Below are 20,689 nucleotides of genomic sequence, written 5' to 3'. Positions count from 1 at the left end.
CGTGGAACGGCCGCGCGATTTTCGGGTCCGTTCCGGACTTGGTGATCGAGTCAGACGCCAGCAGGTCTGGCTGGGGCGCCCGCTGCGGGGATTTCTCCACAGGCGGCGCTTGGTCATCCGACGAACAGCGACTTCACATCAACTGCTTGGAACTTCTAGCAGGTTTGTTCACCGTCCGTTGCTGGACGAGGGACTCGGTGAAGTCATGCGTCCTTCTGCGGATGGACAATGTCTCAGCGGTTCGGTATGTGAACCACTTAGGGGGTCCGCGATCAAGAGCCCTTGCGGACCTGGCGAAAGACTTTTGGGATTATTGTCTCGCCCATCAAGTCTCGGTTACGGCAGAATACCTGCCGGGTCGGGCCAATCAGGTGGCGGATTGGCACTCGAGATATCTTCGAGACTCCAGCCTGTGGAAGCTGGATGTTCAAGTGTTCCGCTGGCTGGCGGCATGCTGGGGACCGTTTTCCATAGACCTGTTTGCGTCCCGTCTGGACTTCCAGCTCCCGAGGTTCTTCAGCTGGAGACCGGACCCCTTGGCGGAAGCGACGGATGCGTTCCTCCAAGACTGGAGTCAGGAACGGCCGTATGCCTTCCCGCCGTTCTCCATGATAGTGCGGGCCGCGGCCCAGATTCGCCGTCAGATGGCGGACGTGGTGATGGTGACGCCCGTGTGGAGGTCGCAAGTGTGGTTTCCAGTTCTTCTGGAACTTTCCTGGGATTCTCCAATCCTACTCCCCCGGCTTCCTCGTCTTCTCCTCAATCCAGACGGGGTCCCTCACCATCTCCTCCAGGGTTCTCTCCGCCTCATGGCATGGAGGCTTTCAGGCGACGTTGGTCGCTCCCTGGCCTTTCGAACTCAGCTCAGCATTTTTTGTCCAAGGCCTGGGCAGGCAGCACTGCCAAGAGGTATAGATCGGCTTGGACCAGGTGGGTTCGTTGGTGTCTTTGACGGGGTTTGGATCCCATGGTCGCAGGCCTCGTTCCTATCCTGAATTTTCTTGCAGAACTCTCTACCTCCGGCTTAGCATACCGGACGATTAATACGATACGTTCTGCCATATCAGCGGCTCATGTGCAGATAGATGGAGTGGCGGTTGGGGAGCATCCCCTGGTATGTCGACTCCTTAGAGGAGTGCGTCTGGCTTTACCGCCGGAGCCACGGTATTCCGTCCTGTGGGATGTTAACGTGGTGTTGAACCTTTTTCTTTCCTGGCAGCCTAACAAGTATCTTTCCTTAGAAGAACTGTCAGCTAAACTGGCGATGCTCCTGTGCTTAGTGTCTTGTCGCAGGGTGTCTGATGTGCGTGCCCTGGATGTCACGGCGAGAGCGTTTTCCCCGGATGGGGTGACCTTTACCGTGGGCCGACGCATGAAATCGGCCACGAGGTCTATTTCCTATCCGGCATTTGCAGATGCCCCTAAGTTGTGTGTGGTACAGTGTTTGAAGACCTATGAGGATGTTACAACGGAACTTCGCCCTCCGGGTGAACGACAGTTACTGATTGCGCTGCGCAAACCGCACAAGGCTGTCTCTTCCCCCACTATAGCCCGGTGGGTGCGTTGGGTGATGCAGGAAGCTGGTATTGATACGAGGCAGTTCGGAGCTCACTCGGCAAGAGGGGCCATGGCCTCCAAAGCTTTTGCCCTTGGGGCACGATTAGAAGACCTCATGCGTGCTGCGGACTGGTCTTCGGATTCCACCTTCAAAAGGTTCTATTTTAAGCCAATGGTGGATATTGCTAGTTTGGTGGTGGACAAGCTTTAAACAAGCATAATCTGAAGCCTCCGGTCCTGACATAGAATCGAAATTTGCCTAGTGTAGTAACGGTAAGTTTCAATTCTGTTAAGGACACGGAGGCGAGGATTATCCCACCCATACCTCCTGCGGAGATCCCGCCCGTACTGGAGTAAGTAATCCGTTTTCCGACTTGCAGTATGGTTACTGTTGTCTTGGATTGCATGTCGATTGACTTGATGCTCTGCTTTGTTGATTTGCCTTCATGCTTAGCGGGTATGGCTTAGCTCACGCTGTTCTTTTTTCCGCCAGGGAATGATGGTGCGAAACGAGATGCTTGAGACTTTGGCCTGACTCGCCACGAAGAAAGAGGAGGAGTTCGTTGGTTAGACGCCTTATATTGGGATTTATGGACACTAAAGAAGGACTGCCTAATGTTCATCTCATGGGATTTGTAGTTATTAAACGATGTTATTACAATGTTTTTCTGATATTCCTGTGTTGGGAATACTAAAAAATTTTCAAGTTTTGATGCTTTTCTGGCTGCTGTGCGATGTTATGTTAATAAACAGCGAAGAGAGAAAAGCATAATCCTCGCCTCCGTGTCCTTAATAGAATTGAAACTTACCGTTACTACACTAGGCAAATTTCGATTCTTTGAAATCTATGTAAATCATGGATTTGTGCAATGGCCATTTATAAATAAGGTCAGCCTTGTTGAGATGGCTGACTCTTTTAAGATGTGCTCTCATTTTAAACAGCTGACTCCTACTCTGACATCTGGATATATTTTTGGAGAAAAACAGGGTAAAATTACATTTCTTACTTTAAAGCATTTTTAGCATTTGTCCGGTTGTGCCGTTACATGTATGGTGCAGATTTCATTTAGTTTTCCTCTCTTTCCTTGTTTGTAGAAGAGGAGCTATCATTTTAAAGAATAGCAATGTCACAGATTGGATCTATATCGTGAAGTCAGTAAGTATATATGTTTTCCCATTTCAATCAATAATCAATCAAGCGCTATATATATATAGTGCTGCTTATCACCCGAGAGGGTATCCAGGGGCTGTGCTGTGGGTATCAGTCGAAGAGCCAGGTCTTTCATTTGACAAGGAGGTATGCTACATTTTAAGAATAGTGTGCTAAACAAGTCCAGTTTCAGAAACATTCAACATAATTAACATATTTTTAGTGGCCTTCAAATTTCTCTAGTCCTAGAAGAGCTTTCACAAAAAAATGTTTACCTTTTGCAAGCCATGGATATCACCATGTTCGTATATGAATGAACAAGCCATTTGTATCCATTAACCGAATCTCACTGTGCCAAGTGGTGATTCAGTTTGTGCTTGGCTTAAACATTGCTCTACTTTCTGAAGGAATTAATTTTTATTGGTTATACTAAAAATAATTAGGTATAATAGAGTGAGTGTTCTTCCACAAAGGATTTCCTCTATCAAACATGTGTATATAAAATGTTTATTATACAAGAAAACATTAAATTAAAAAAGTCCTGTTTTAGAAACATTCAACATAATGAACATATTTGTAGTGGCCTTCACATTTCTCTAGTCCTGCAGTTTACGCCACTCTACTCTATGCCACCCCACTCCACACAGTGCCACTCTCTGTCACTCCACTCTACGCCACTCTACACCACTCTACTCTATGCCTCTCTACTCTATGCAACCCTTCTTTACACCACTCCGGTCTAAGACATGCTGCTGTAAACTTGGCTAAAAGACATTGGCAAAGCCAATAGCTCTCACATAGACCAGACCTATTGACTTTGCCAATCCTTGATCTTTCACTAGTAGAACTCCATAAGTGTGCATGTGTGTGTTTGCAGACTGTCTCCCATCCACTGTCATTTCTTGCATCCAGGCCTACACGCACACCACCTTGTGTAGTTGTCTTGAAGGACCTTCCTGGTTTCCCCCACCCATACGACACAAAGTCAAAGGGAGAGGCCATAGAAGAGTTTATTGATTCTAGTCTCAGCGTCGGCTCAATATACTGTGATTCTGGACAAATCACTCAATCTCCCGGTGCGGCCTTGTGTAATGTAACTGGTTTCCAGAGCATGCCCTGCCAATGACAAAGAAAGATAAACACAACTGGGCTGCACCTACAAAGTGCAGACGGCCTATGGTACCAAACACAAACCAACAAATTCTGCACAATAAAATAGTTACGTTGTACAAGAAATACAGCCTCCTTCCAGTAATTTGGATGATCTGACTGAAAATGGCCTGTTGAGTCCTGTGTAGGCAGTGGTGTAGCTAGAAGGGCAGCACTGTTTTTGGGGGCGGCGGGAGTTGTGTCTATCGACTACCACCACCCATCCGGGCCCGAGAACAAGTCTTCCATTGGCCGCCACCAGACCCCCGCCCCCGCTCTTACCTATACCCGGGCGCCAGTATGTCTAGCTATGCCACTGTGTATAGTAGAGGAAAGGGCACAGCTCCTGACTATAATCATCAGAAAATGTATGACCCATGCAATCAAGCTGTAAAATTTAAATTGCACAACTGCTGCTTGCGGGAATTTAGAAGGCTATGGCAGTTGACAGGACACGCCTCTGCAATACCTCTGCTGATTCAGATTACAAGGCACACAGGCTGACCACCAGCACTGGCTGTCCTCTTCGCAATGGGATTAATGGGGCATAGTATACGTTATCCACGATCTGATTATTATTACGCATTAAGAATAGGCTTTGGCAAAAATATGTTATACATGAAACTCATGTCCTGATTTCCAGACAAAACAAGAACTGTTGGTGCCACAACAAAAGGCAATCATGTAAAACACACTCAGATACCTGTATGTATGTTCAGGTATCTGTATGAGGTTGCACGCATTTATTTGTTACAGACCTTTGATGGCTCCTTGCATACCGTATCATTACCATATGATACCGTGAGACTTAATCCCATCCCATCCCATGATAAGGCAAACCATCCCATACTATCCAATGACATACCATATCATAGCATACTATACAAGGACACACCATATCATACTATAAGACAGGCCATATCATAACGTATCATAGAATAACAGGCCATACAATAACAAACTATACAATTAGAGGCCATACCATGCTATACAGTGCCAAGCCATAGTATGCCATACCATACAATGATGTACCATACTACACCATACTATACAACATTCCTAAAAAAACATTGAAAAAGTTAATAGATCTCACAGAGGCGCGACCTATTGGCTTTGCCAAAGCCTATTCATTGAACTTTTACATGAAAAACAAAACAAAAAGGACAAAAGAAGTAACAAATCGGTGCAATGTGATCATTCAAGGAGAGAATTGTAAAACAGCACATATTGAAAGCATCATAGAGCTGCCTCGTTGCACAAGGGGTGATCATTTAAGCAATTATGTGTCAGCAACAGTCAGGGCACCCAGGTGAGACAGTTCTTGCAGTTGGGAGTGTGCTTGAATGTGGAATAGGCAAGGTCCCATAGAAAAGGAGGGGTTTGAGGGCATCGGTGGGTATTTATAGGTTAACACCGCAAACCTACCTGGCATCAACCAGGGTCTATTTGTACAGTTTAGGATAGAAGATAGGCCTTGATAACACTTGGCCTAGAAGGCAATGGCATGCACAATGCATATAGTTTCAACTGTTCGGGGCAATATAGAAGTGATTGTCGCCAATGCCCATGTTGAGGTTCTCCTTGTCTTCCTCAATAGCAGCCCACCATCTCTTGGCCAGAAGTAGCGCCAAGTTGGTGAGTTTCTTATGAGGTGTGAGAATCCTTTCCACCCAACCCGACAGTGTGATGTTGGAGTCTGACACAATTACACAGTTGATCATTGTAGACAATGTTGACGTCAAAAGATGGCTTCACATTACTAACCACAATCTGATAAATTATCCATGATTGCACCTTTTATGTCAATAATCGTTGTTTATTGTGAACAAACTCAATGGTACAGGATAGAGAAGGGGTCTCCAACTTTTTCAGTAATAACAGTTACTGATGTTCAATGAAAAGCATCCCAAGCTACTATTAAAGTTGTAACAATGACCACATCAGACAAAATTACATTAGTGGCCACAGTTTGCAAGACTTCCAGCAGTGATCACCTCAGTGCATCAGGCATGATTGGCATCATTCATTTAAAAATACTTTGTCAGGTCAGTATGGAATATCTCTACATGGGTGATACATAACAGCCATAGCTCCAATGCCCATAGGAACCAAGTTAATAATATTAGTCATAAGTCCCTAAGGACAAGATGTACGACTGTTTTCAGCATTTGCAAATGGGCAATTGGCCCGTTTGCGACCGCTAAAAGGGGTTGTAGCATGTACCAAACCTATTTTGCAAGTTGGTAACTTGTTACAGACTCGCAAAATAGGTTTTGTGACTCACTATTAGGAAGGGGTGTGCCAAGAGTCGCAGGGGGGTTTAAGATTGTTTTGCAACGCAAATGCAGTCGGGAAACAATCGCAGTTTCCAACAATTTCAAATTGGTGGTAAGCCAGTCGCAAACAGGATGGGGTGCTCAGGGGGACACTTTTGTGATTGGCAGTGAATATGTTTTCTTGGAGCAGGCAGTGGTGGAACCATTACCTGCTCTTAAAAAATGAAACTGAAACGTTTCATTTTTATTTTTAAATGCATCCTGTTTTCCTTTAAGGAAAATGGGCTGCATTTAAAAAAAAAACCTGCTTTATGGAAAAAGCCATCCCACACATGGTAGTCTGCTGACCCCAGCAGGCCAGCATCCCTGTGATTGCCTGTCATTCCCAATGAGGTGTAAAATGCGACCTGCCTCGTGAATATTAATGAGGCAGGACCTTTTGCGACCCATTTGGGAAACGCCAACAGTGTCTTCTTAGACACTGTTGTACATCAGTGTTTGTGACTTGCAATTTTCGAGTCGGAAAATAATGCAAATTGCGAGTCGCAAGCACTGAGGGTCGTACATCTGGCCCTTGGTCTCCCCAGTGCCAAAGAATTATCACTCAAATTTCAAAGTGCTGCAGGAAAAGACACCGCTATTCTTCGCAGTGCTCTTATTTCTGAAAGAAGATTGTGGATGAAAAATATTGAATCCTGAATATTGATGGGACAGAAGATTGTTACAACCAGATCAAGGGAATAAATATCACACACAGAGGGATCAGAGAGGGAGGTAAGGATTTACTACTCCACATATGTGAGGTTAGGTTATTGAAAATGTATAGAAACTTACCTTTTGATATTTGGTCTTTTGATATTGTTTCAACAATATTCTGTCTGATCGATATGGAGGATTTGAAATTCCTAGCCTATGCCCTGAATGAACAATTGGCTATGCCTTTTTGTACGCAGTGGCCGTACTTGAAGTTTCCCTCCCTAGTAAGCCCAGGGTAGTCAACACTGAATTTTAACATGCTGTGATAAGTGACCATCACCGATTAAAATAGTATACAGGTTTTTAAATTTTTTTTTTAAAGATAGACTCTCTAGATCGTTGCGGTCAAAGGACAGTGTGTTCTTAGCTGAACTAAATAATGTTCTGGCGTTGAAATGTTCACAAATAAGGCTACAAGAGTTTGGCATAAATTGATGCATCTTGCCTAGAGTGTGGAAGACTTCAAAGGTTCAGAAGGATCTTTAAGAGTTTTCTTTTTGACAGAGCATTCACTCACTGAAATGGTGTGTTTAGGGGCTTGATAAATGCTCTTAGTAGCCCTAGAATTATTGTCCCACAGCTTTAAGCAATTCCTGGTGCACAGTGCATGAAATATAATTATAATGCACTAACAGCTATGCAAGGGGCATCCTGGCGCTAGAGAGAGTACAATCTACCTGAAAGATGAACGGTCCCAAATTACGAATTTCATCTTTTAGCATTGCTTATGATTAGGGCTCCCGGTTTTATGGTATTTATTTTTTTGACATTTCCGTCTGTATTTATCCATATTTATTTATTGTCAATGTTATCTGTATTTATCCATATTTATTATAGGTTTTGTATAAAAAATAAAGCTGAAACTGGAAGATTTCCACATTTATTTAACCAATAAATATGTAGCCATGCTTGAATGCCTGCCAGGTTTCAATGACATGAACACCCACAGAAGATAAATCAATGCACCTATATAAAAATATGCACATTTCAGTATCAGCCTTGTGCATATTCACTGCTGTTTAAGCCTCTTAACTAAATTTACTTTTTTTAATCCCCTTACTTATCGATCCACACAGTTATTGGCCTGGCAGTTATAGCAAAGGGTATTTAGAATCACTCAAAAATTAATCAATTTCCGTTTTTATCCACATTTAAAAATAAATACAGACAAGAAAGTAAATGGTTTTCTGTCTGTATTTATCTGTAAAAATCAGTAAAAACAGAACACAGGGAGCCTTAATTATGATTCACTTTTTGGGTGGGATGTGATGGGTTCTTCTAAGTCCTCATAAATCTAGGGTGGCAGGGTCTCTACATAAGAGGGATTCTCATAAATGGGCAATGTGATTAAACAGGCCTTCCTTCAGGCCTTCCTTCAGATAACCTTGGTCAACTTCAAGATGAATGAAGAACATATTGTACAGTCCAGTCGAATAAATGTGTGATCTTACGATTTGTAGGCTATTTTTGAAGGTTGGGACCCAGTGGTCACACATGGAGACATGCCCTGCATAAGCCCCGTTCTGCGATACGGGGGGCTCTGAGCAGCACTTGCCTGCTGCTACCCCATGAGGCTATCTTATACCAGGTTGCCTCAAGAAAGGCCACTATCAACACAGACTATGTTGCACGTGCAGGTTGTAATGAAAGTGTGGGAAAGGAAGACAAAGGCTGAAAGCATCCTGTCTGAGGTTAATGACAATGTTTAGAATTGGCAGGATCAACAAATAGAAACTCACATAAATGTGTTTCTTAAAGGGAAGCTGCTCGTTGTTCAAGGTCTTCAAAGAGGCACCTTCCATAAAAACCCTAGCACCACCAAGAAGAGCAAAGCAAAGGAGCAGTGAGTACTTCGTTCTCCTCTGTATTTGGGCCAGGAAAATTGTGTCATAAGATGTTATGGTTATTTGGAAAGCTATTGATGTAAATAAACACTCCATGAGTTTCTTGTGGTGATAAAGTCACACCCAGTTCTGAGGGTTATCACCATGTGATATTGATGCAGCATCATGTGGGTGTAATTATGTAGGGTAATAGGTTTTATTGTACAAGTTATTCAATAATATTACTGTTGCTGTTACTTTTTTTTGCGGATAAGACTGTCGCAAAGAATGTTTTGTAGACATAATGTGGCTTCTTCGTGTTTATATATTTATGCATGCATTTCCCCCCCCCCCGATTTTTGCCATGATCTACCCACCTAAGAGAACTTCACAGGAAGGGTTGAAAAGTAGGCGCTAATGAGCCCAAAGCCTCTCCTAGGGTCCTTAGATTATACTGTCATTCCAATAGTCACCGTTGAATTGTTGAATTCCACTTTCTTTGAGTATCTTCTTGGTATAGCAAAAAGGATGAAAAAGGCCTATGTCAGTGAAGCCACCTGGATCCTGGGTCCGCGAGTGCTTGGAGTTGTCCTTTGGTGTCTAGCTGGCACAATGGGAGCTTTGGCGGCTGCTCAGTGCTAGGGATCCAGGCTTGAACAAGAGGTTAGTTTTGGGCTCCCTGGCAATAGGCCAAGTGGCAGAGCTGCATCTTTAGGGATCCTGCAACTTTTAGGTGGTCGAGAAGTAGGGCGAGGATGGCTTGTGTTCCAAAGGATAGAGCCGGGACATTCAGAGATCTGACAAATATCTCCGGATATGTGAGAACCGGAGAACCGACGTACTTTGCTTGAGCTCCATTTCACGGCCACAATCCAACGATTGAGGGCAAGCGGATTTGCTTCCCTACACTGTCCGACCTTATACCCACGACGGACTTCGCTTTCCTTGATACCCGTTTTCTGACGTGCTCTAAGAGCACCTTCCTCTCGCGTCCGTTTACTGTATTTTTGCACCCGATTAGGACCGGGTTGGAATTATCACGGTCCCTCGATACCGTTCTTAGCCAGATTACACAGCCCTGAAGAGTCACGGGTCTACCCCGTTATTGACGAAACACGTGTCGGCTGGTTTCTTGTGCTAAAAAAGTACCCCTTTTGGTTAGGGGAGCTTCTCACCAGATCAATAAAAAAACAAACAAGACAATAACATTTGAGTATGATTTTATCCTTTCCTTAACGACACAAGACAATACCTATCAACTAATGTAGGTTGTGGGCGCTTGACTTTTCTTGCATTTCACAGAAGGGAGAGCTCCTCTCCTCCTTCCTTTTTCAGAGACTAGGGTTATCTCTGATCAAGAGGCACCAACCACCTAGACCTCACAACTACCATTTGACCACTACCTGTAGAGCGCCATCGCATTTCTGAACACTTTAATAACCCTCCGCTGAACTTTTTGGTCCCAGCACAAATGCACCGCAGGATCTGTACCACATTGGGGCCAGACATTTTTTGTAAATCTGGCCCAATGTGTTAAATTGCCAACTTCCATTCTCGCACTGTTTAAGGGTCCATAGCGTCAGACCATACAAGTGGAAGTGCTGATAAATATGCCTCAGGCAATTAGTTACTTCATCGTGTTCCCAAGACCTCTCCGAGAGTTTGAAGTGGATTTGGGTGACTTCTGCATATATTCAGAAATCCTTCTCTTGAAGTTTCAGCATGCAGCCCTTTGATACCATATATGCTTTGAAGAGATTCTTTGGCTGGTGATAGCTGAGGCTACAGAGAGATTTACTAATATCAGCCCATACTCTTGCTCTTGTGTGTAGACCGTGAGTAGTTGTTTCCCAGTGATCTGCATAATTTCTATTCCTTTCCCTTCATAGTCAGAAATGTAACTCTGTGCAGGTTTTTATACTTTAAGTGGGAGGACAGCTGTGTGGGATAGCTGTTTTCAGTGACTTTACAATGTACAGTGGCACAAACTGGTCTGTATTCGAAAGTAGCAATTCACACTTATTTTTTAGTGGCTTGACATATGTGTTTTTGTAGACCTCCCTGAGGTGTTTTGAAGTTGTTCGGCAAAGAATGCAATGGGAGCCCAGTCCAAGGTTAAGGGACTTTGCATTGCAGAAACCCACTGGAGGAGAGGATTCCAAGGTGGCGCCCAGGGAGCGAAATTGTAAAATGTCCCCCAAGCGCAACGAGAAAACTTTCTGTGCATTGGGCTCTTGTTAATTTTTTCTGCAAGTACCATCTCCTGCTTTGAGAGTTTGGCCTTGCAGTACAAAATAATTTGTCGAATGGACATGCCATGGGTCCTTCTCAAGAAAGGGAATCTGGCTCAAGATGTACAGGAAGCCCTAAGTTTTGATACAACTTTTTTAAGGGTTGATATGGAGCTCGTGGGTTGAGGCTAGACAATTCCTGTATATCTAGAAAAGTTATCCGAGGAATTCTCAGCATGATCCCTGTAAGTCTGGATTTATTAAAGTGTAATTTAATTTAGAAAATATATGGTAGAAATAGCAGATCAACAGTACCAAGGAAACCTGATACCATATATGCCTACTTCAACAGAAGGGTGGAAATAGGTAGACTTGAAAAATTCATTGTTTTGATCTGCTCTTAACTTATAACTATGTTTCCAAACCGCATTGTGCTCATTTGTTCAAATTCCCTTAGAAGATATTCATAAGGTTATTTTGAGTGTAATGAAGAAGTATATTGCCAGACTGTTATAGACTGTTTTCTAGGGAGTTTCCTATAGAGCATGAGTCAATATATGAAACCATCTAACAATTGTGGGATTTACCCCAATTGACTGCAGTTGTTTAATGTGATGGATGATATAATGCTAACATTGTGCTTCCGAGGATATTTCATTTTATACCTCACTGGTTAGAGCAGGCAGACCCTGAAGCAGAGGTCAGACCCGGGACCAGGGTTCAATTCCCGACGCGGCAGGGTCTTGAGCTCAAATGTCCATGGACTCGATAATTCTCGCTTCGGTGCCTGACCTAATCATGGGTTCACACTCTGCAACTCTGGGCACTAAGCTTGCTTAATCTCCACAACGCCCCCCCCGCGGCGGGATGCCTGGCTTTCACCTTGGGGATGCCCTGTAGGGGCTATCCCACAGGGAAAAACCAGGACGGGTTCCCAAGGCAAGCGTGGAGATACCCCTTCGGGGGTCGATTCAGGCGCTATATAAGAAACATAATAATAATAATAATAATAATAATAATACCAACTTGTCTTATACTTTCAAACTCCTGTAGTGTATGTTTTAACGTGCCACAATGTCTTCTTCCAGTTTCTGAAGATGCTCCATCCTTGGCAAAGCCCGAAGTCCAGAAACGGATGCATGAGAAGCAAAACCTGATCTTAGACAGGTGCATATTGCACAGACAACCACCAATGAGAATCTACAAAAAGGTCAAAACCTGCAAGAAAGAGAATATTCCAAGCGATCCGCATTCGATGCTCTCGGAGCAGCCTGGTGGACACAGAGATGTCAAAGCTCTTGGTACTACTGCCTCGATGGGGCATATGAATCCACCCTACCCTAAATTAGTAGTAACTAGCAGTGACAACCAGCAAGTAGAGATATTGAGTGGCTTTAACATTCCAGTATTGAAAGTGAGCAACGAGGAAAGTGGTATTAACAGGGAGCCCGCGCCCATGAAGTCTGCACACCTGCGACCCAGAACGATGAATTTCATGGCGAAGACAGAGGAGACGCAACAAGGTACGTGATGTTCTGGATAGCGATGAACTGAGGATTTTGGCCTTTATAAATACCAGCATCACAAAATTAATAACCTCTAAAGTAAGTCAACATTAGTTCTGAATGACCGACCACTGCCAGCAGGGCCATTATCTGCTGCAGTATTGCTGCACAGGAGAAAGACCACTCTACCGGATGCAAGTCCTTCTGTGCGCTATAACAGGTTTCACATTAGGTATCTCTCCATTCACTAACATGTTTCCTCAGTTTAATTTTATATTACAGTAATGGCAGAATTGAGGGAAAACCACCTGAAAGTGTTTTCATTTTGGGGTAGATACCTCAAGGAAAGGTCGCATGAGTGGCAGGATTGACAGATGGGTCAGATTGATGGGGGATTTTCAGACACTGCCAGACACAGAGGCAGCCGGTACAGGTAAACGCGGTGGGGCGGGGCGGGCGGGGTGGGGTCGGAAGTCAACAGATGTCGGAGTAAGCATAGTTAAATAAATAATACGTATTTCGTCGTCTGTCAGCTCCCCCCTCCTGCCCCGCCCTACCGCGCTAACCTGTGCCGGCCACCGCTGGTCGGGTAGGAGCTTCCATGAGAAAGTTGAGGGGATTCAGTGATAATTTTTGAAGGATGTTCTTAGTGTATTTCACTATTTGTATTCAGGGTTGCTGCTGCATTGTCTGTTGTATTTGTTCACATATTACGGTCACAGTCACATAGCTCACTGCACGATTTTTCACATCTTTTTTATGAGACAATTGTCTGTTCTGATGAAATATATATTCAGAATTTGAATAGAACTGCGGTTTTACATTTTCTTTAAATTGTTCAAACCTTCACAGATCTTTTTTTGACTGCCGATATGCTGTCATTTCAGATGAAAAAAAAATTAAATGTATCAAATTTGCCTGTTGAATCAATCCTGGTGGATTACGTTGTTTATATGTCAACGTAACACAGTGTCTCTCCATGGATACAAGGTCGTCTGATTTACATGCTTGACCAGATATCCATACGGTGGAGTTTAGGTTCTTTACAACAGTAGGGTTGAGGCACCTTCACTCAGTTGAGTGTAGGCAGATGTGATTCAATAGGCTAGAGACCCATTGGGTATTTTATTGCGGGTGATGATGGATTTGTGGGAAGGCTCTTGTAAATCGACAGCGCTAAGGATGATATGATTTCACTGAGTGAAGGTTCTTCTAATACAAATGGGTGGACACCACAATCCTAAATTTGTGTAGAGACTTCTGTGATGCAAAGACTTAAAGCCTCATATGATACAGTGTGTTGGAATCCTCTGTGATGCCCTTGTATGTGCGCTAAATGGTTGGAGGCCCCATGATGTCGTTTCGCAAAGGTACCTTTTGGGCGCAGACAATTTCAGAAGAATTCCAGTGATCTTCCTTTGATGCATTTGGATAAAATTCCTGGGATACCTTTGGGATGAATTTCGATTTAATGTAGCATGGTGTAGGCATCTCGCATAAAGTTAGATGAACACCCTGGATCTAGTTGAGCAAAGCCTTGGTGTCTAGTGGTTTAATTTGTAAAAGAGTACGTGCCAGGCCCAATGTTTTGCTTAAAAGCCCACGGCCAGCACTAAGTCAGAGCGCTGTATATAAAGCTTGTGTAGACGTTATTCCACCTCATGCCTCTTTCATCCAAAAGCAGCTTCTCCTTGACTCTTTATCTCAAACATACTTTCCCGCTTTGTCACTTTTTTTTTTCTTTTGCTTCCAGGCCAACTTCTCACACCCCCTCTCTCCCTGTTTTGTGATTTTCTGTCTTCTGCTCTGGATCAAAGTCCTTTGCGGAAAAATAAGTGCTGGACCCCAAAAATAGATACCATTGGGCCCACCTGCAACCACCGACCCAAATTAGGAACTGTTGGTGTCACTAAATCCAATCTGGCAAAGGGACTTTTGGGGCAGTTTGCGTGATCTATTTTGTTTGAGATTCCGGAGTCCCATCTGGATGGAGCCTCATGTCCTATGGACACCAACAGTCTAGTTTTAGTTGATCCACTGTGATGTAGGTTGGTTGGAGGTGACTATAAGAAAGTTAAAAAAAAAGATGCTTCTAAAATATTTGAAAGGAACCTTACATAATGTAGTCAAGTTACTGCTCCTGGGATAAAGTTCACCGGACACTCATCTAATGCAGTTAGGTAGAAACCTGTAATATGTTGGCAGCCAACATCCAATGCTCGGCACCGGGAAGCATCGTTTACATCGCATGCGATACATTGCATGCCATTACAACGCAGTCGTTACAATAACTTGGTTGTTATATCGTAAACCTTTACAACGCAAGTCGTTAGAACGACTTGCTGTAGGGAGAAGAAGGTGTTGGATTAAAAATCCAACACCTTCCCTACTATTGCACAGACTGGAGTTGGAATAGTAAATTATACTATTCCAACATCCAGCGCCCCAAACAGCAAGTCGTTGTAACAACTTGCGTTGTAATGGTATGTGATGTAACAACGCAGTCATTGTAACAACCGCGTTGGAATGGCATGCGATGTATCGCATGCGTTGTAACGTGTCCCTATTCCTTAGCAACCTCTTGGGATGGAGATCTGTGGTAACTTCTTTTGATGCGGTGTCGTGAGACTACTCTGATGCAGTTAAGTTGAAATCCATGAAAACTCTTGTAATGCCGCCGAGTTAGTCCTTCGCTAAGACAGTTGAATTAATCATTTTCTGATCTAACTGAGCTGATGCAAATGACTGAACCACTTCTGATGCAGTTGAGCAAAATGTTTTCCAATGCAGCTGAGCTAATGCAGTTGCAGTAAACTTTTTCCGAAACCACTGAGTTGATGTAGTTCAGTTAATCCGCATCTGTGCAGTTGGGTTGATCCTTCCCCGATAGAGCCAATTCAATCATCCTTTGATGCAATTCAGTTGACCCTCTCCTTTGATACCTTTCAATGAAACCTTTTCTGATGCAGTTGAGTTGAACCTTCTTTAATGCAGCTGGGTGTAACCACTTCTGATGCTTTCCCAGATGCAGTTCGTCAGGAACCTCTGCGGACAATGACATTGTGATCTCAGTAAAAATGCTCATTCCATGGGAAGAGGTGGGGCTGTTATGGCATGATTTTGGCCAACAAAAGTCCTACTGCAATTTTGCACACTTGCTTAGTGCAGAACTAATCTCTCATGCAAAATAGTTATCTTATGCTGAAAAAATGTTTTTACAAAGTTTTATCCAGACTTGCTAGGTTTCCTCAGAAAATTTGGAATTATTTAATTTTCTGCAGAAAAGTGGAGGTCTTTATTTGATGTAGAATTTGACAACATACTTTGTAAACATTCGAGGAAAGCAACACACAAGCAAAACCTGGGAGTAGAATTGTTTAGAGATCACAAGATATTTAGTTAAACTCTTACTAGCACAGAGAAACTGATTGGCACATGTTGTGAGTGTGGTTTGGCCTTTTCCCTTGGTAATTGCATTTTAAAGCCCATTATTTACTATCAGTCACTGCTACTGATGGGCGATGACACTAACAGAAACAAATGGTTGAAAACGGTAATCCACAGGACAAAGGCATGTTTTATGGGCCCCCGCAGAAAGCTTAATAAACTTTCAGTACATTGTAGAACTGACTGTAAATTTGTCTTCCTTTCTTTTTGTGTTTGCAGTGCAGAAGCCGGTGGCTGGCAGCAGGAGGGTGGCACCCGTTCTCATTACTTTGGGCACCCTGATGAGAGGATCTGTGTTCGTAAGTCTTTCCGCTTGTCTTCTCACCAACAATGCCCCCTGACAGATGCCCACTGGCACAGGGTGCCAGCCAAGAGGAGTCCATATGGCTCTCAAGCCAAAAATGCGTCTGTGTCCTCCATTCTGATCTCCCACAGGGGCAGGATTTAACCTCAGTGGTGGCTCTGGACACATAGCCGGTGCCAGGATATCCTCGTGGGTGATAGTGTGCTTTACAAATACATATAACATAACATAAGCACATACTAAACAGAGGCAGACTGGACAGATGGATGTCTGGTTAACCCCTGCCTGTCTGGATGACTTTAGACTGCTTTCTGGGATCAGAGGATCCTCGGGTCATCCAGCCCTTAAAGCAGCCATCAGGGGCAGCATATATTATGTTTTTTATAAATATATAGATTATTTACCGCTGTGGCGAGATAAGGCTCCTCAGGTCCACAAGAGAATCTGAAATCTTGTAATATTTCAGTGGCTTTCTTACAGAAAATCTGTCTTTTTTAGATAGCATATTTGGAAAAATGGCAAATGAATGGTTTGACCCCACTGCTGCTTGTTAACATCTGTGTCTGTCATCGCCATTCGGAATCAAAGAAGGTGTTTTGTTGGGTTTGTGCCAGTCTCATTGCAGACATTTTTTAATAGTGCAGCTTCTTGACGAAGAAGATAGAGGTACAAGATTCACGTACACCTCCAGCCACTTATGACACACACACATGCAACAGGGGCACATAGCTTCAACCATTTGTAGAAGCACAGGTACCTTCTAACTAACACTCACACAAACACACACACAACACAAAACACACACACACACCCCTGTGGTTTTATGTTATGTTATGTTAAATTTGCTTGTATAGCGCATTGCTGCCCCAGTAACAGGGCGTCCCAGCGCTTGCAGACAAACCGGCCAGAGAAGCACAGCACGGAGGGTGGACAGAGAGAACACTGTAGGACAGCCGAAGGGTCGACCCCCTAAATGGAGACGAACAGCCAGGTTTTAATATGTTTCCGGAAGAGCCAGTGGTTTTGTATAGCGCATGCCTCAACAGGGATGGAATTCCATAGGACAGGGGCGAGGGACCTGAAAGATCGGCCGCCAGCTCTGCTCTTGCGTACTCTGATGGTACGGGCAAGATGGAGATCAGCAGAGCGTAAGGCCCGTGTGGGGGCGCAGAGTCCCTGCAGTATTTGAGGGCCCTGGCCATATAGAATTTTATGGGTTAAACAAAGGGTCTTAAATTTGATTCCTTGTTTCACCGGCAGCCAGTGTAGCCGGCGCAGGAGATGTGAGGTGTGGCAGTATTTAGGTAGGGCAAAGAGAGTGCGGGCAGCTGCGTTTTGAGCCCTCTGGAGTCTTTTGGTAAATGACTTGTTGGTTCCCAGCAATAGTCCATTACAGTAGTCTAGGTGGGATAAGACCAAGGACTGGACTATAACTTGACGGGTGGGTGGCTCGAAGAAGCCCAAGATGGGTTTAATGCAATGTAGGCGGCCGAAACAGGTACCAGCAACCTTTTCTGCATGCGACTCAAAAGAAAGTGAGTTGCCCATTAATACACCCAGATTCTTAACAACCTCCTTAGGTTTCGGGGGGAGACCCATAGACGGAGGCCACCACTGATGGTCCCACTTCTGTAAGTCACGCCCCATCAGGAGCACCTCCGTTTTAGAGGAGTTAAGCTGGAGATAATTCTCTGACATCCAGTTTGAAATGGCCAGAACGTCTTCCTGAAATTTGGCTTGGTCGAGCGTGGTGTCATTAGAGAAGGTGAAGATAAGCTGCGTGTCGTCCGCATAGGAGATCATTTTGATCTTTCGTTCCCTGGCCAGGAGGGCCAGGGGGCGGACGTACACGTTAAACAGCGTGGGGCTGAGGGCAGAGCCCTGAGGGACACCGCAATTGAGAGGGAGCCTGCTAGATGAGTAAGGTGGAGCATAGATCTGAAAGGAGCTGTCAGATAAAAACAACGCGAACCAGGCAAGGGCCCCATCTCTGGCCCCGATCTCCCTGAGACGTTTGAGCAAAATCTCTTGAGAGACCGTGTCGAACGCCGCACTCAGGTCAAGCAGGATCAGAGCTGAGGTGTTCCCTAGGTCTTGTGAGGCCCTCAGTTGTTCCGTGACTGCCAATAAGGCTGACTCCGTGCTATGTTTAGCCCGGATGCCATTTTGCGACTCGTCTAGAATCCCATTAGTTTCCAGGTAACTGGTCAGGATGGAGTTCACATGAGCTTCCATCACCTTGGCCAGGTACCGCAGGAGGGAAATGGGTCTAAAGGTTTCTGGGCGGGAAGGGTCCAGGGTAGGCTTCTTCAGCAGGGGGATGACTTTGGCATGCTTCCATGACCTTGGAATAGTGGATGACAGAAGTGATCTATTAATCAGTTCCCGTCCCTCATTCAGGATGGAGTCCTGGAGAAGCCTAAAGATGTCAGGTTTAACGGGATCATCAGGAGACCCAGACTTCACCTTTGTGGCCAGGAATTCGAGATCTTTATGGGTAATGGGTGGGAGGATTTATAAAGGATCAAGGGAGTCAAGTGGATAGGTCGCTTGGCCAGGGGTCAAGGTGGGCCTTCTAGTATCCAACAAATTGTACATCTCCTGAACTTTATTAGTGAAAAAAGGGGCCAGATCTTCGCACTGCGAGTTGGAGGCAATTGTGTTGTTAGTTCCCTCTGGGGCTTTGGTCATATCTTTTATCAAGGAAAAGATGGTTTTGGAAGGATTGTGACTGTAATTAATTAAGTTAGTGTAGAATGCAGCCTTCGTTTTTTGTATAAGTTTATGATATACTTTAGTGGCTGACCTATAACTTTTCTTTGCTAAAGGGTCATAGGAACGCATCCAGGTGCGTTCGAGGATCTTACAGTGCTTTTTTTCTGTCGCTAATGTCTTGGTGTACCATGGGTGCGACTGCTCGCGTTTGGGCCGGGACATTTGTTTGGGAATCTGGAGGTCAAGGGAGTTATTAATCCATCCCCTAAAGGCTTTGTCTGCTTCCTCCAAATTGCTGGGCCAATCCGGGCGGGAAGAATTAAGGCTGGACTCGAAGCTGGGGGCATCCAGTTTGTGCCATGGGCGCCTCCAGAGGGGGGCGGGGGGGGGGGGATTCTGCCGAGAGATTGCTAAGGTACTAATGTATATATGAATGAGGAAGTGGTCCGTCCAGCTGAGTGGATGGGGGGCGTGAACCCTCAATGTTGAAAAACACAGGGTCAAGCAGGTGGCCTGCCAGATGAGATGGACCTTTGACCGACTGAAATCGCTGGCAGGCTTCCAGATCTCCCAGGAAGTTTGTGATGTCATGGGAGTCAAGTCGCTCCAAGTGCAGGTTTAGGTCTCCCAATATACTAAAGTTGGGTGTCTGCAGGGCAAGGGTAGAGATAGTCTGGGGCAGAGCTTCCTGAAAGGTTCTGGCCGACCCAGGGGGGCGGTAGATGAGAAGCCCAGTGAGGGTAAAATTGTCTGATATCCTGATCTTGAATAAAGTGCATTCGCAATCAGGTATTATCACTGGGGAAAGAGTGCAGGGGAAGGTGGGTTTAGCTATAACAGCTAGCCCACCCCCCCTACCACTAGGCCTGTTCTGAATAGACATTGAATAGCCTAACGGAAGGGCCAAGGCCAGGATGGCGGTCGAGTCACTGGTAAGCCAAGTCTCCGTGAGGAAAAGTAGGTCAGGGGACCTGTCCAAGAGGAGCTCGAGTATGTCTTCATGGTGTTTTACCAGGGACCTGCAGTTCAGGCTATATACATTTAGATTTGTGAGCTTAAGTGACTAAGGAGGTGTCAGGGCATCCTCTGTGGCCCTGAACCCACATTTATTGCACCTTGTGCATGGGGTATCTAGCTGCCAGAGATGGTCGCGGAAGGAGCCCGGGTGCGGAGGGCAAGCAAATCCACTCGGGAGTAAGGGTGCAGCTGTGCCGTCCGACAGCCAAGGGGTCTGGTGTCTGGCGTCAGACTGGCGCGGACGGGCCCAGACAGGCTTGCCTTCGGCGCGCCATCGGCACGCCCGCTGCGCGCGTCCGCTGTGCAGGAGTGCTGGCATGCCGACTATGAGGGCGCAGGACCCGCCTCTGCCAGTAGTGCGTCACCCTCGGGGGGCCAAGCCCAGGTCTGTTTCCGCCCTCCACTCAATTAGCACAGGCCGTGGTGGAGCGGGGCTAAGACCGGAAGAAAGGGTGCAGGTAGGATCCGAGTAAAAATGAGACTGGTTAAGAAATATACAAGTTTTAAAAGTAGTGTTCAGAAATTTTCCAAGTGCAAATCCAATTGCCGCACAGCCGCTCGCTAGCGCCTTACTGAGCTGGCGCGTCCGCTGCACGGGAGTGCTGGCATGCCAACTATGAGGGCGCAGGACCCGCCTCTGCCGGTAGTGCCTCACCCTCGGGGGGCCGAGGCCAGGTCTGTTTCCGCCCTCCACTCAATTAGCACAGGCCGTGGTGGAACGGGGCTAAGACCGGAAGAAAGGGTGCAGGTAGGATCAGA

General features: G+C 45.2%; 1 protein-coding gene across 1 annotated transcript in view; it reads left to right on the top strand.

The window, feature by feature from the left end:
- The window catches only part of LOC147692987 (cyclic nucleotide-binding domain-containing protein 2-like), a 182,084-nt gene that overhangs the window by 142,359 nt on the left and 19,036 nt on the right, over nt 1–20,689 (top strand). The window contains exons 10-13 of the mRNA XM_086939568.1: nt 2,653–2,713; nt 8,647–8,731; nt 12,031–12,465; nt 16,114–16,193. Coding sequence (XP_086795694.1) covers nt 2,653–2,713; nt 8,647–8,731; nt 12,031–12,465; nt 16,114–16,193 — 661 coding nt within the window. The remainder of the gene's footprint in view (nt 1–2,652; nt 2,714–8,646; nt 8,732–12,030; nt 12,466–16,113; nt 16,194–20,689) is intronic.

This window comes from Lissotriton vulgaris, chromosome 9 (genome assembly GCF_964263255.1).
Source record: "Lissotriton vulgaris chromosome 9, aLisVul1.2, whole genome shotgun sequence".
Lineage (NCBI taxonomy): Eukaryota > Metazoa > Chordata > Amphibia > Caudata > Salamandridae > Lissotriton > Lissotriton vulgaris.
The sequence above is the reverse complement of the archived record's forward strand: the minus strand, read 5'-3'. Positions and strand labels throughout refer to the sequence as shown.